The sequence below is a fragment of the Poecilia formosa genome, unplaced genomic scaffold (assembly GCF_000485575.1).
Source record: "Poecilia formosa unplaced genomic scaffold, Poecilia_formosa-5.1.2 Scaffold216, whole genome shotgun sequence".
Taxonomy (NCBI): Eukaryota; Metazoa; Chordata; class Actinopteri; order Cyprinodontiformes; family Poeciliidae; genus Poecilia; species Poecilia formosa.
Genome location: NW_006800155.1, coordinates 25394 through 40822, shown reverse-complemented (window position 1 = coordinate 40822; position 15429 = coordinate 25394). Strand labels below are relative to the sequence as shown.

Sequence of the window (15429 nt, the reverse complement as noted above, 5' to 3'; positions counted from 1 at the left end):
AAATACTAATTTCTTCATACCAACCACACATTTAAGAGTATTTACTGATAGAGTCTGAATCTAACACCTGATCACTACATAGTTTATTAAAACCTCTTGGCCGTCATGATGACACTGATGTCCTCATGGACCTGTTGGATAACATGTAGGTGTTACCATGGATACCAGGGTTTGTACACATGGCATCAGGATCTGCTATGAAAAGAAAATCGTCCGGATGCTGGACATTGGTTTTCCACCTAGATCAGTATAATATAACCTGCTGCTCAGCAAAATGTCTTCAGTTATTGATGAAGCACAACAAGCTTCAGATGATGAGTTGGAGTCTGTTCCTCTGACATGAGGACCAACATTTTCATCCAGGTTCCCTGCTCTTTGTGAATAAACCTTAATAGATTGAAATGCACAGCTACGTTTTTTTTCTCTGATGTTAGAAGACAAACTCCTGATATCATTTATGATCTGTATTCCCTCCGGATTTCTTGCGTAACCTCATAAAATGATTTAGACACACCCTTTTTCCAGTTCATGTGTTTAGCATGTTCTTGATCGCTCACTTAAATTCTCATATTAATGAATTTATGAAAAGTGATTAAAATTCTTTGTGTGTTTGCTAGTTTTGAGAGGAATAGACATTCTGTGCCTCCAGCAGGTTTACAATAAAACCCTAAATGTTCAAACTGCAACCAACCCACTAATGGTGTTCCTCATTGTTCTATTTTGCTATTTGACTATTTTGCAACATTTGTCACAAACTTAATTTCAGTTTTCATTTCATGCAGATGACGCCCATCTCTACCTTTCCTCTAAGCCATTTACTCCAGTTGGTTCAGATTTGCTAACAGAAGTTTCTCTAGAAACCAAGTAATTCTTGTCATTTATGAACTTCATGAGCTCCTCAGTACAAACCCCATTCATTCTCAAACTCTGTTACGTTTAACAGATTTCTTAGCAGAGGACTGTGAGCCAAGCATTTGATGTGATGTTGCTTCCAGGTTTTTAGAAGGTTTGTAGTCTGATAAAGGCTGTATGGTAAAGATCCAATGGTCGAGACATTGATATGTGAAGGTGTGTTTTAATAGAAAGAAGCTCTTCCTACTCCTGCTATAGAGAAACTGCTATGTTGTGTTTACAACACGTCAGGCGATGAGGCCCTACAGCTCACTACATTTTTTATGTTGACATCAATACTTCATCCATATGGGCTTATCAATAATATTGGCAAATGGAAAGCTGCTTTTGTATGAAGCAGAAACACTCATCTTGTACGGTGTTGTAAGTTATACAGAGCATTAAATCCTGTGTTTGGTTCCAGGATAATTAATTGGTCTGAATAATCTGCATCAGTTCTGACAAAAATGTTGATCACGTTTGTATTTTGATTTTTATTTACAGAGTATTTGGGAATCTTTTTTTTTTTTTTTTTTTTACTTTAAAGTAGATGTGTTGAAATGTAAGTGTAAAAGGTAAAATTAAGTTAACACCTTACAGCTGCAGCATATATGATGGTGTCTCGGTTGCAAAGTCTAAATTCTTCCATGAACGACGTTACAAGCTGCCCAGCTACGTCCATGGACAGAAATTACAGGCCTCACTTCATCTGGTCCCTGAATCCTCCATGAATTCAAAAAATACTGTGGACTGATTAAACTCTGGGTTTTATGGGCAACTGTGAAAAATATGGCAAAATAAATAAATAAGCCCAGAGTTTCTCAGCCCCCCAGGCAACAGACGTTTATATGATAATCAGCTCTGGTCTAATTTGCATTCAATTCTATTTTAAAAAATGACTTCTTTAAAAAGAGAAATGGTGAAGAATAGGAAACATTATGAGAAAGAGATTTCCTTCCAGAGAAAGAGAAAATAAGCTTGATCATTTATAGTTTACCTTATTCATCAGGTAGTTAAGTGACTTCATCAAGGTTTATTTTCCCCAAGCAGATGATCATTATATGATTTTACCAAACCTCCTCCTGATCTCCCTCTGGTTCTGCTGCAGTTCGTATCAGGAACCTTCATCTGCAAAGACTTTTGGCTTCTACTTTTACAACTTGATTTCAAACTAAATGACTATGTTTTTTTTATAATAAGTTTCTATAAAACCTATAGTATATACAAAATAACTTAAAAGTTTAAGAACAAGTTAACCATAGATTGTATTGCAAACCTTGAATAAAGTAAATTGTCCCTTGTTTTTAAAGTAGCTAAACCTTTGCACCTAAACTCTGCTCTCAGATTTATCTTCTCTCGTTAGGTAAGAAAGTTTTCATAAAATGAAGCCCATTGTTGTCTTGATCCAGCTGAGAAAACGCTCTCAGACCAGAGTTTGCTCATCGATCGAATGTTTCAAAGCCCTGGAAACAAAGTTGCACCTGAGACTCCAAGAAAATGTGTTTACTCTCAGCACTGACACAGTTTGACGATTTCAAAATGCGAAATTATGCATGGCTTTAGCTGAAAACTGCCTATATTTATGCAAATCGTTCCATCGCAAAAAGCATGCAGTTCTTAAACAGTATGTGTATCACTGTTTGTGCTCCACTAGAGTTAAAAGGTTACTGTCTCTTGAAAGTTGGTGGTAATTCCAACAAAGTAGAAGAAACAAGACAAAAGAGAAAAGAAACGTGCTGCACTGCTGGTTTTACAAAAGAGAAGTCAGAAATATCACAGCAGGTAAAAATTACCCCTTTCTGCCATTAAAGTGTGCCTGACATTTAAATGAGTCCTGGAATCCACTAAATATTATTAGCATGTTAAATTCTGTTTAAAATTTAACATGTGAAAAAAAATCCTGATTATGCCTCAGATGTAATAGTGAATAATTACTCTGTGTGGCTGTGAATGGGTGAAGTTCTGCTCTGGGTGAGCAGGAAACCTGACATGCAGAGAGCAACTGGAGCCAAAACCAGCCTAGAGTGGCCTTTTCATTAATAGTATAAAAATAATAAGACATTTAAAAGTAAAAGAAGGCTGATTTTAAGTACATATTTTAATCTTTATAACTTTTAATCTGTAAATAATTCAGTTTAATTCAGGTTTTAAAGCTGAAGACTCACTTGTTCACTTTGTCATTTGTTCCTTAATTTTACACCTGTTGTTTGTGCTGCTTTTATTGACATTTTATCTCCTTGTAATCGTTCAACACTTTGTTTGAAAACACTTTATAAATAAAATAATCATTATGAAGGCTTATCATATGCAGCAGTACATTAAAAACATACACTGTCACTTTATTCTGTCATTTTGGTGTTTTTGGTAGAAAACCTTCAGCCTCCTGCTAAAACACTTCAGGTTCCAACACTTTGTCTCTGCTGATGCCTCATCTGTGCTGTTTGTTTGTGAATGAGCTGCTGAGACAGATTATGTCACAAAGCTGTGCAAAAAGATGTGCTGCTTGGTTCTGGATGTAGCAGCAAGTGGATCCGGGCCAATAAACACTCATCTGCCATTTTATTAAGTACATCTGTTCAGTTGTTCAACATGAACAGCAATAAGCCAATCACCTGGCAGAAACTTGATGTGTTAAGGCTTTTGGACACAGTGAAGGTGACTGCTGAAGTTCAAAGTGCCTCAGAACGGTCTGAGCATGGAAAGAGGATTTAGGTGAATTTATTGTGGCATGGCTGCCAGTGGCAGACCAGCTGGTCTGGGTGTTTCAGAGCTTGAGTAGCTTCTGAGATACTCCAAAAAAGACAAAATAACCACTGAGTGATGTGTGGAAGGTAAAGCTTCGTTAGGAGGAATGGGCAGAGTGGTTGGAAAGAGAACAGTAGCTTCACTAAATGTTCTCGACTGAAGTGAAATACCATCTGTGAACACACCACATGTCAAAGCTTGAAGCAGGTGGGCTACAGCAGCAGAGGACCAAACTAGACGGCTCTCCTCTCAGCCAACAACAGGAAGCTGAGCCTGCAGTTTGTTCAGGCATAAGAAAGTCAGACAAGAACAAAAAAATGTTGCCTTGTTTGGTTAGTCTCATTTTCAGATTTAGATCAGATTATCGGGTCAGAATTTAAGTCCATTATATCTTTTGTGAGGAATGTCCTCCTGTCACTTTAAGTTTCTCAGTACCAGCCAAGCAGTATTTACATACCACAGATATCCTCAGTACTTTTACTGAACATTTCTGTCTCTTTTTGTCCATAATGTACTCATCTTCTGATTGCTACATCCTGCAGAGTTATGTACTGTTGTAAATTATTTATTAATTATCATTATTTACTGATTACATTGATTTGACTTATCATTTACTGATTTGTTGCCCTTTGACTATACTTCTAGACAGTCTAGTTTCAGAGTAAGGTGACGTCCTGACGGTTGAAGTGAACTTCCACATTGCAGCTTTCATAGCATGCAGAAACTTCAAGTCCTATTGGAGACGACAGTTTGCAAAGATAAAGTTGTCCATACATGTGCAAAGCATGTAGGGAATAAATATAAGCAAGATCATTTCATTTGTTAGAGAACGTTCTGACCTACCAACTGTAAAACTCTACATCTCTCCTTGTTGGCAAGTAATTAAAGATCTGGAAGACTCTAATTCTTTTGATTTCTTGGCTGTTCTTTTAAACAAAGTTTTCTACCATGCACCAAGTCACAGAGCTCAAATCATGTCAAACTGGTTTTGTTGAACATAGGTTGACTGCACCCCATGTGTCTCCACAGTCACCAGGCTTAAATCCAACAGAGCACTTTGGGATTTAATGAAGTGAAGCGTCACTCCAACAGTTCGGCAGCAACAAAGTCTCTGAGGAATGTTTCTGACACCGTCTTGAATCATCAGCAGTCCTCGTTATTCTGAAGGCTGCAAGACCAGCATGGTGTACTTAATATATTGTCCAGTGAGTGTAGCTGAATGCTAACCTGTGTCAGTAAAGCTTGGCCATGTATTTCAGTCTGTGCTTTGTTCTGAATTGATATGGATAAGACTCTACAGCTGATAGAAAGAGGGTACAGAAGTTGCTGATTTGGCCCGTCCTTGTACCCGTCCCCTGGGATCCACCCATCTGTCTCTCTCTGGCTCGGTGGATCCCTGCGGCATGCTGGGCCTGATTACCTTTACATTTAAACAAACAGCTCCGGCTCTTTGGAGGCAGCCAGCCATGAGTACTGACAGGGGGGGCTGAGGTCAGGCAGTTGGTGGAGAAGACTGATTAGGTGATAAAAATGTTATTTATTTTCCTTACTGATAAAAGCCTCTGTGTCCGTACACACAGAAAGTACTCTGCCACAGAAAGACCCTCCATCTGCTGAAGTGATTGTCTAACATTTAGGCGCTTAAATACCACACATCGTTGGTCCTTCCTAACCAAAAAGACACTGCAAAACCGAATGTCGATTTTACAAGATGTCCGCTATCTCATGGAACGGTGATTGAAACACAATTACCAATTAGTACTCTACATTCTCACGCATACTGTCCTTCTCTTTATCTCTGCTCACATCCACACAGACAAACTCGTTGCGAGGCTGTCCTTGTCTCACTCCCTTTGCTGTCTGATGGTGAGAAATCATTTTACCCGGCTGAGTGCTTCCACAGAAATTTGCTCCGTCTGGCCAACGAGTGGACCAGGCGGAAACAAGTGCAAGAGCAAGATGGAAAGAAAGGAGGTTATAATGGGGAAACATTTTTTACCATCAGTTTCTGTACAGTACACAAAGACTCTGTCCATAATACTGTACGTTTGGCATTATGTCTTCCCAACCAATTTACCAGAAATCTATTGGCTACAGGAGGTCAAATGAATCGTCAAGAAAAGGCTAACTGTCAGTTCTGAAAAGAAAGGACCCAAATGATCACAGGTCTGGAAAAACAGGAGCAAGCTTGAAATTAGTTCATGGAGGTTCAAAGTACAGAAGCACCATGAGAAAAAAACTCAAGAGGACTGGAGAGAAATCAAAGTAACGGACAAACTACGCTCTGAAACGACCCGGTCAGGCTGACAGAAAGAAAAATCACCTGGAGTCTAAAGAATAATTAGTACATTTCAGTCTATAAAACATGTTCTTTTTCCCATAAATATTATGAATCCTTTCTAAAAACTTTAAAACAAAACGAAGACAGAAACCTGAACAAAATGTCAGACATCTTTATATATCACAGAAACAAGCACATCAACTAATCCACTAGATATTTTGAAGTGTAGAAAACAGGCAGACAGGAACCTGAACTCAGCTTAATGAAAAGCTGTAATGAGAGAAACAAGGAACAGGCAATGAGTTGGGAAAATTTAACATGACAAAAGAACTAAAATACTGATAATAATCTCAGGACATCTGTTGAAATGTACAGGCAGCACAAGAACAGACTAAGAAACTAAATGTAAAGAGATGAAACTATATGGCAAAACCATTCTACCAATAAAATACCAACACAGAGCAAACATCTGCTGATTGTCAGTGTTTGAGGAAGTAAGCTATTATATCTATTATATTCTATAATATAATAAATATTCATCTATTATAGAAAAGCTTTAGAAAGTTCAAAGTTTTGTTTAATGTGCAGGAGGATTAAGTTGTTCCACACAAACATCCCTCATCTCTGTCCTAATGGACGTTGCTTTGTGCACTGGTGTGCAGGAGGGAACCGTCATCAAACTGTTCCCACGAAACTGGACCCATGAAAATCTTCATTTCACTGAAGCCCGACTCTTAAAAAACGGCTCCACCATAATTTGCTCTGCAACAAACTTTACACTGGATGCAATGCAGTCTGGGAATCACCTCTTCCTGGTGCACACATCTGTGAGCATGGATGTGATTGCAATATTATATAGTAAGCTAACCATCGCTCTGGGTTTTCTAGGGATTTTTTTTTCATAAAATTTCATTTTTGCTAAAAAAGAAACCATGCAGATGAAGGGCGTTTAGTGCAGTGAATCAGTGAATAATTGATAAGCTAATTTCAGATGTGAAATATAGCTTTTGAGTGTAACCTAGTGATTAATGTAGGTGCTTTTGTTGATTCATCATTTCTGCCACAGCTGCTTCTGAGTCGCTTCCAGCTTTTTCCCTTTAGTCTATCTCTGTGCTTTGTGTCCAAACGGTAGATAACCAGGGAATCTCATTTAACAGGAATTCTGGTTTTCCACTTAAATTTAGTGACTTGCTGAGTTTAACATTTAGCAATTGCTTTGGTTAGATTTCCTTCTTCATAAAACCGTTTCACATTAGCATCCTTACATGGAGATGTCTTGTGCAGTAGATGTTCGTTATGACAGTGTTAAACAAAAATGCTTTTTATAAGTTAAAGTTTTAAAATCATTTTAAAAATATTTGGTCACTTGGTAATAGCAGAGCATGTATAAATTATCCTAAACAATGACTGAATAAGTCTTACATTTTTCCTCACTATGTAATTTCTCCTTTTTTCTTTCTTTCTTTGTTACAATACATGACGGCGCGTAAGTTATAATAATGTCAATGGCAGCATGACAGGGCGGCGCATGTGGGCGACGTTGATGGAGGGGACGGCGGTGGAGGGAGGCTGGGAGTGAAAGGGTGAACAGAGCCAGTGCAATCACATGCCCGCTGGGTTGGAAGCGGAGAGCAGACAGTTGGGGAGGAACTGAGAACCTTGTGCGCAGTGTAGGTGTAATCATGGCTCTATTGTGGGAAACAGTTGGGCCTCTGAAGCTGCCAGCAGCAGGGGGGTGCAGCCCGAGCGCTGCCCCTTCAAATCACCATGTCTTTAACATTTCTGACTAAATAAGAACAAAAAACTGGACTCAGAAGTCTTACAGTTTGCAACGGCCTGTACCAGATTGGACAAAAGTTAGCTCGAATTCATCGCTTGGTGAAGATGGACTTTTGGCTCTCATTACTCAGCTGATGATCAGTTGGGACAGTTGGAAGCAAGACACAGATACGGCTGTTTAATTGAAGACAAATTATTTGGTCAGTTAGCCAGTTATCAGAAATATTGGTCAATAATGTCTTCCTAAAGGAGCAGACGCTAACCCTGGTTGTTGCCTTGGTGAATGGTGGGTTTTTGATTTGGATGGTATGGCTTCCTGCCTAAGACACTATTGTATCAGCTGACAACATGAGTGTTTACAAAGTAACCAAATAGTATTTTATTACCTATTGTAAAAGGAATTGGAGAGTAAGAACCAGAGCTGGACGCTTCATGTAACCTTCAACGTTGTGGCTGAGTTGTTCTTATTTCCAGTCACTTCCAGTCAGTCTGGACAATTTCTTGGTAGCTGAAAGTAGATTAAGATTCTATTACTGAAGTTAAAGAGCTCCTGAAAACCAGCCCCATCCTATAATCCACTCTGCACCAGAGTTTACACTATACACAATGTAATCTGGTAACCTAGTAACTGCTAATCCCAGAGACGTATGCTTGTCAGATCTGCAGCTCCAGAGTTAGCAGCATGTGTTACTGTTGCAGAGTTGTTCTTATTTCCAGTCACTTCCACTTTGTTGTAATTCCACTAATAGTTGATGCTGGAATATTTAATGATGAGAAGATTTCAGAACTGGACTTATTGCACAGGTGGTTTCTCTCACAGAACCTTTCTGGAATTAACCGAGCTGCAGGGAGAAACCCATTCCTTCCCAAATGTTTGTAGAAATAGTCAGCCTGCCTGGTTCCTGGATTTCATGCATCTGTGACCAGGGAAGTGATTGGAACCTCTGGATTCAATGTTTTGGGTGGATGACCAAATACTTTTGGAAATTTAGTGCGTTTCCAATCAAACATGGATGGAATTATTTTACACTGATGTGTGAAACCTGTTTGTAGAAACAAAAAAAAAGACATTTGTAGTTTCTCCACTCTACTGTTAAAACATTTCCAGATCTCATGTTGTTTGTTTCTACATATCTGTTTTTCTGTGTTTTTGTGGCCGTTATTGGCCACCTTAACACCTTAATGGTGTGAAAGTGGATGGTAGTTCAGAGCTTCTTCAGGAGTGTATGGAGTCCGATGAAGATCAGCTACAGGAACTCACCACCTTGATCCAGGACAGGACGGCTACATGTGCTTTTACTGCGTCACAGTGAGAGTCACCACTGCGAAGATGAAGCTGTTTTCTAAAGCTGTCCTCAATATCAGCAATGCAGCAGCGTAATGTTTGGTTTTTATAAAGTCTAACCCTCAAATCAACTAAACTGTCTAAGTTATTTTTAACATGCTAACTTTATGTTTTTGTGCAATTTTGACTTTTTCGTGCAAATTTATTGAGTTCTGCAATTTCTGTGACCTCATCATATTTAAATCCTACTCAGAGAGCATCTAATTATTTATAATGGTAAAAATGTTTTTGTGAAAGATGATTTCTTAAGTTTCATGCAAACATTTTAGAAATATTGTCCTATTTCCTACCGTATAATAAGTATTTATTGGTAAAGACACTCAAATTGTCATCTGCAAAATCAATAACTGATAACAGAATTTCACAGAACTGCAGCTCTTGCCTATCGACAGTGATCTATGGATCATTTGACTGAAAACCACATGTTGAATATATAAGATTTTCAGAGAGAAAAAAAATCAATGCTGTGTCTGTGTTGTTGAAAGTAGAACAAGATAAGTTAAAGTCTAACGTGATTTAAATACCACAGCTCTGCTTCGAACTGCTTAAGGTCATCCTGAAGTGAAGCTGGAACTTTCATAGGAAACAAAAGGAATACAAATTAGCTGTGACAAAAGGACAGCTGGTGGATAAATACTTTTGTTGGTTATTTCTTTTTTGCACGTCATTGTTTCACTTATTACAATTTCATAAATTTTCTCCCTTCTGCACTGGAAGCAAATGGTTCGTCTTTCTGCTTCACTCAGTTAAAGTTCAACTTTATACTGAGTCCTGCACAGCAACACAAACATGAATCTAACTAATCCAGTTTAAACTCTCCAGTCTTTCACTGCAGTGACTCCCTGAAAAAGGAGAGCAAAGCTAACCTTTGACCTCTGGAATCCATTAGACTCTGAGAAAGCTCTCAGGACTCCCTGATAGTACGTCTGCGCTCAGAACCTCGTAATCCTGATGTCTGTCTCTGACCCAATGGGCCCTCAGAGATCCCTCTGCCATGTAGACCCAGAAATATGACTCGCTTCATCTTCACCTTAAACTGAGACTTTAACAAACACCAGGTTTCACAGCAAGGCCAGAGTTAAATAAATATGCTCTCTTGTTTCTTTCTTGGCACAGACATGAATCCCTTTTAGTTGTTTGCATTAATTGATTTTTGTTCTGCATCTCTATGCCACTTTCTCCCATTTTTGACATTTCTCTTGTTACTTGGGACTTTCCAGAGCTTATATAAACACCTAAATATTACTTTCATACTCTTTGTCATGTCAGAAGACATCCTTTACTGTTCACATGTATTACTGCTCTGTCTATATACTGAACTTCTTCACTGAAAAACTCACATTGTTCTGCTCACACTGTGTGTGACGTCATTATGTTTGACTTTGGGACATAATTTGGTGCATATTCAGAGTCAGGTCAGATTAAAGGATCAGTCCTAAATCTTGACTAATAAACCTTTGCAAACATCACATCTGAAACTGCTGTAAGCTCTGTTTGTACGGCCCAAAAACATTCATACCTTTGGATCCTGATCACATTTATTCACATTACAAAAACGTAGAATTCATCATAATTTACCAATATTCTGAGTCAGACCAACAGAATACTGTGATGGTATTTCATTCTTTTTTTTTAATATAAATAAAAATCTAGTGTTGCTTGAATTTGCGTTCGGCTACATTTAATTGCCACAATTTTGGAACCCTACATTCAAAAACCTGTTGAATATTAAATATTAACGCTGCAAATTTATTTGCTAAACCATTTTTAACATGGAACAAGATTTGAAATATTGTAGCTTAAATCATAAAAAGGGACATGAAAACTCTCCCAAAACGTTGAATCTTTTCTTTGAAACCTCTTCTCTGCGGTTTGCGTCTCCTCTTCTATTAGCAGCAGCTCTCAGACGGAGAGGATGGCGGTTCTTGCGGTGCACTTCAGATAAGACACAGCAGGGAACACTCTTCATCCCTCTTCAACTGTCTCACCCTTTAACATTCCTCTTCCCTGTGGAAATGGCCTCCATTTATTCAAAAGCTACAAAGCGCTGTCAAGCCATATACGCAGGAATATGAGCCGTGACTAACCAATTGGCTTTTGCACCCAGGAAGGAATAGAGGGGGACACATGACGCCTCGCCATGGTTTCGATGTGACGCCATGCAGCTCAGCTGCCTCTGGTCTCACATGACCGGACGGTCTGGACGGTTAATAAAAACTAAAACATTTATAGTTCATCTTCTGTCTTTCATTTTTATTTCACATTCAGACAAAGAATCCACTGATTGTCCAACAGAAGTCAGTGAGATCTTTGTGAAAACTTTACACTTGAAGCTTTTTAACAGTTGTTTTTGGATTGTGCTTCTTAATTAAATGCACCATTTATGCTGATGGAGCATTTTGACCTTCAGCGCCTCGAGGGATAACAGGAAGATGAGAATGAATAATGTGAATGTGTATTTGACAGATGCTCATTCTGTCTGTGAGGAGAGGTCAGAGAGTCCAGATTAGCTGCTCACACACCTGCACAACGCTAAGCCTGCTAACCTCTGAGGCAGCCAGTACTCACACACACACACACGCACGCATGCACGCACGCGCACACGCACCCACGCACCCACACACACATGCACGCACACACACACACACATACACACGCGCACACACACACACATTTGCGTGGCTATCTTTGTAGGGACTTTCCATTGACTTCCATTCATTTCTACAGCCTAAACCTTACCTTTGCCCTTTTCCTAACCCTAACCATCACATACCTATTCACACCTTAGTCCTAATTCTGACCCCTGACCCTAAAACAGGGTTTCCCCTTGTGGGGACCAGACCCTGGTCCCCACAAGGACTGGATTAGCATAGAAAAACAAATATAGAATATGGAGAAATATTTGTCTCAAAACTTCCACACCATTTGCACAAATAGAACATCTTTAAGATAAAATAAATGGCTCTAGACTAATTTGTCGATTTCAAATTAAACATATTCTTCTATTTGTCCATTAATATGTTTGAAACCAAATGTTTACATTCTCTTTGTCACTGCCTGATGTTACATCAGACAAAATTGTTCTTGTTTTAGGTCAGCTAGAATCATCAGAACTGTTACAGAATGATTACTGTCTCTTTAAATAATGAGGAAAAGCCCAAATGATGATGTCATAGCTTTCGAAACTTCTGATGGCTTAACTGACACAGGTAACCTATGTCAGATAACCGAGATAGGTTAACTGAGATAGGTCAGTTATCTCTCTCATGATGCTGCCACAGTGGTGGCAGCATCATGTTGTGCAGGAGAGTCTGGTCCACTTCATACAGGAAAGAGCATTATGTAGAAATATTGAAGCAACTTAAAGACGTCAGCCTGAAGCTCGGAGCAGATTGGGTTTCCACTAAACCTAAGAATACAGCAACGGTTGTTACAAACTGGCTTTGGGACAAAATCTGTGTTTTAGTGCAGCTGATTTAGAGCGAATATTTGTGCAGATCTGAAAAGATTGTGATAGTGAGTGAGCCTTCAAACCTGAGACGGTTCCACTGGTTCTGTCAGGAGGAACGGACCAGAACTCCTGAAAACCACTGAGAAGTTTCTGGGAAGAAACCCAAAATATTTGACCCAATTCATACGGTTCTTACTAAATACTGAGGAGATGCATCTAAACCTCTGGCTGTGACGATGTCAATATGTAAATCTGGCATTTAGCAAATAGAAATAAATTTGGTAAATCTGACTTAAAACGAGAAGTTTGATCAGATTCAAATTCACACGGTGAGAAATAAACGTGAGCATCTTTTTGTTCTGTACATTTAATCTTCAGTTTTCATCGATACATCAGACCATGTTTAATTCATCTCTTCACTCGTTCTTCCATCCTTCCAGCTTGTGCTTTTTTCCAAGAACCACAAACATTTCCAATGAATTCAAAGTAATTTCCTGTGTTTGCATTTTAATATGAGCTAACACGGACTGAGCCATCTGAAAATCAGACACTGGAAAAATCCAGGATCGTGTTGGAATTGTGCTCTCGTCAGCGCTTTGAACAGTTGCTGCTCCTCTTTGAACGTAGCGCCTCTGTCAAATCTGGCAGATCAAAACAGGTGTTTGTGTGTGTGTTTACATGTTGGAACGGGACGTGGGTCTGTTGTTCCGGGCCTAGGGGCATTCGACACTGGGCGATGGTAATGACTCACTGTTTTACAGGATGCTGTTCACAGAGATAAAAGCTGCTGCGCTTTAGGGGAAGAAAATAATGTCCTATTACGAACATTTAAACACATCTCAGACTCATTCTGAAAATGAAGCATGCACAAACTCACTCAGCAATAGCTTACCTATCAGTCTGCCTGCTTGACATCAAAGCAAAGTTGATAATGTTGGCATCCATGACATGCAGAGATACAGATGCATATGTGGACGTGTGCTGACAAACAGCCGGCTCTGGGGGATTCAGGTGTTTTTCTGCATTTCTTTAACAACCAGACGGGTTGAAGAGAATAATGAATATATCAAGCAAATGTGTCACAGGTTCAGATGCTGTTTATGTTTATTGGCAGTCGTGTTATTTATTCTATTCCTTATCTCAGCACCTGTAAATGATATTTGCTTTAGCTACGCTAAAGTTTCACCAAATCAGAGCTGAGAGGAAGTTTGTGAAGTTTTAGGAATGGAAAGTGAACTGAAGTAACCGAATCAAGAGAGAATTAGTGTTGAGTAAAATTTAAAACTACAAAAATGAAGTTCTAAGGCAGTAAGTACTTACATTTGCTTGAGTAACCTTTTGAAAAAAGGAAGACATTTACTGTGCTGTATTTTTACAGCTACTTTAGTAAAAAATATTCAGAAATTATTTCACATATTTCAAGGTGAACATTATACCTACTGCAGAAATTTGTTTTATAAGTTTTATGTCTGAAAAATTTGACATGGAAAAGTTTTTCCTCTGCCTGGATGTTTTAGTTTGTAGTTTTTTTAATCTTGAAAATGAAACTTGGAATTATTTTATGGTTTTGTCTGAGTACATCTTTTTTACGTATGTTCTCACTGCTGCCTGTTTCTGTTGTTCGTGTCGTTCAGAACACGTTGGTGGGCCGAGCGATATTCATGGTGAACGCCACAGATCCGGACCAAGGCACCGGCGGCAGCGTCCTCTTCTCTTTCCAGCCTCCTTCTTCCTTCTTCGCCATCGACGGAGCCCGAGGCACCGTGACCGTCACCAAAGCGCTGGACTATGAGACAACAACTGCCTACCAGCTCACCGTAAACGCCACGGTCAGCTGGCTTACAATACCTTTAATAAACATCCAAACATCTATGTGGATTAATGCCCCTGTAAACAACCTGATTTTGCCTTTTGGTTTTACTAGGATCAAGACAAAGTGAGACCTCTGTCCAGACTTGCAAACTTAGCCATCATCATCACTGATGTCCAAGACATGGACCCTATTTTCACCAACCTACCTTACAGTACCAACATAGAAGAGAACATTCCTCTGGTCAGTACTTCAGTCCAAACACTCAACAGTTTATGAGGAATTTAAGCAACTTTATGGTGGAATCAGTTAAAATAGAAGTAAATCTCTTTGTAGCAAATCATGAAATTTCACATGAACACCTTTCAGTGAGGATGACAAAAATATACCATTTAATGCAAATACAAATTCCAGCTGCTTTTCAAAAATCTAAATTAAGATTTTGTTTTGTTTTGTTAAAGTATCTGATAATTTAACATTTTTGAAATATAAAGTCTTGTTTTATTTCTTGTACCAGGTCTTAATGGAGTTAAACATTGTCTAATCTGACAATGTTTAACTCCATTATTCATTGTTTATTTGAACTGAAGGACATTTTGCTGCTTAGCCTGGAATACATTTTATTGTCTGGAGTTAGAAAAATTAAAAACTTACTCTGGTCATTTCCTGGATAATTTAACAGAGTTACTAAAGCTGCTGTTGATCAGTGAAACCTTTTCTGTTTGTGGAAAGAAGAGAATTATTCATTTCACTGATATTTTTAGCGTGGACCACCTCAGGGGTCCAGCTTGACAACGGCAAAAAAATCAAACATGGACCAAATGACTTCACTCCAAGACATAATTGACAAAATGGTTTTAGAAACCTTTAGTCTGTATTTGAAAACAAAAAGTGGACTTCTGTTAAAGTCATGTTTTGTTCTGTGTATTCTGTCATTTGTTTTAACTACTTCTACATCCTTAAAACTCACTTTGTGTCAGAAACATCAGAAATACTCTAATGCTTCCCTTTCAAACCAAGTCATCTGATCTGTTTCACTGCAGTTCAGAATGGCATTGACTAATATGTGTTAAAGCTGCTGCTTGACATCTGTCACCGAAACTCCCTGATGTCCCTTTAAGGACCTT

General features: G+C 38.8%; 1 protein-coding gene across 1 annotated transcript in view; it reads left to right on the top strand.

Moving 5' to 3' along the window:
• The window catches only part of LOC103149021 (cadherin-23-like), a gene marked incomplete at its 3' end in the record, with an annotated part of 72139 nt that overhangs the window by 51617 nt on the left and 5093 nt on the right, over window positions 1-15429 (top strand). The window contains exons 7-8 of the mRNA XM_007568033.2: window positions 14127-14321; window positions 14417-14545. Of these exons, the coding sequence (XP_007568095.2) occupies window positions 14127-14321; window positions 14417-14545 (324 nt within the window). The remainder of the gene's footprint in view (window positions 1-14126; window positions 14322-14416; window positions 14546-15429) is intronic.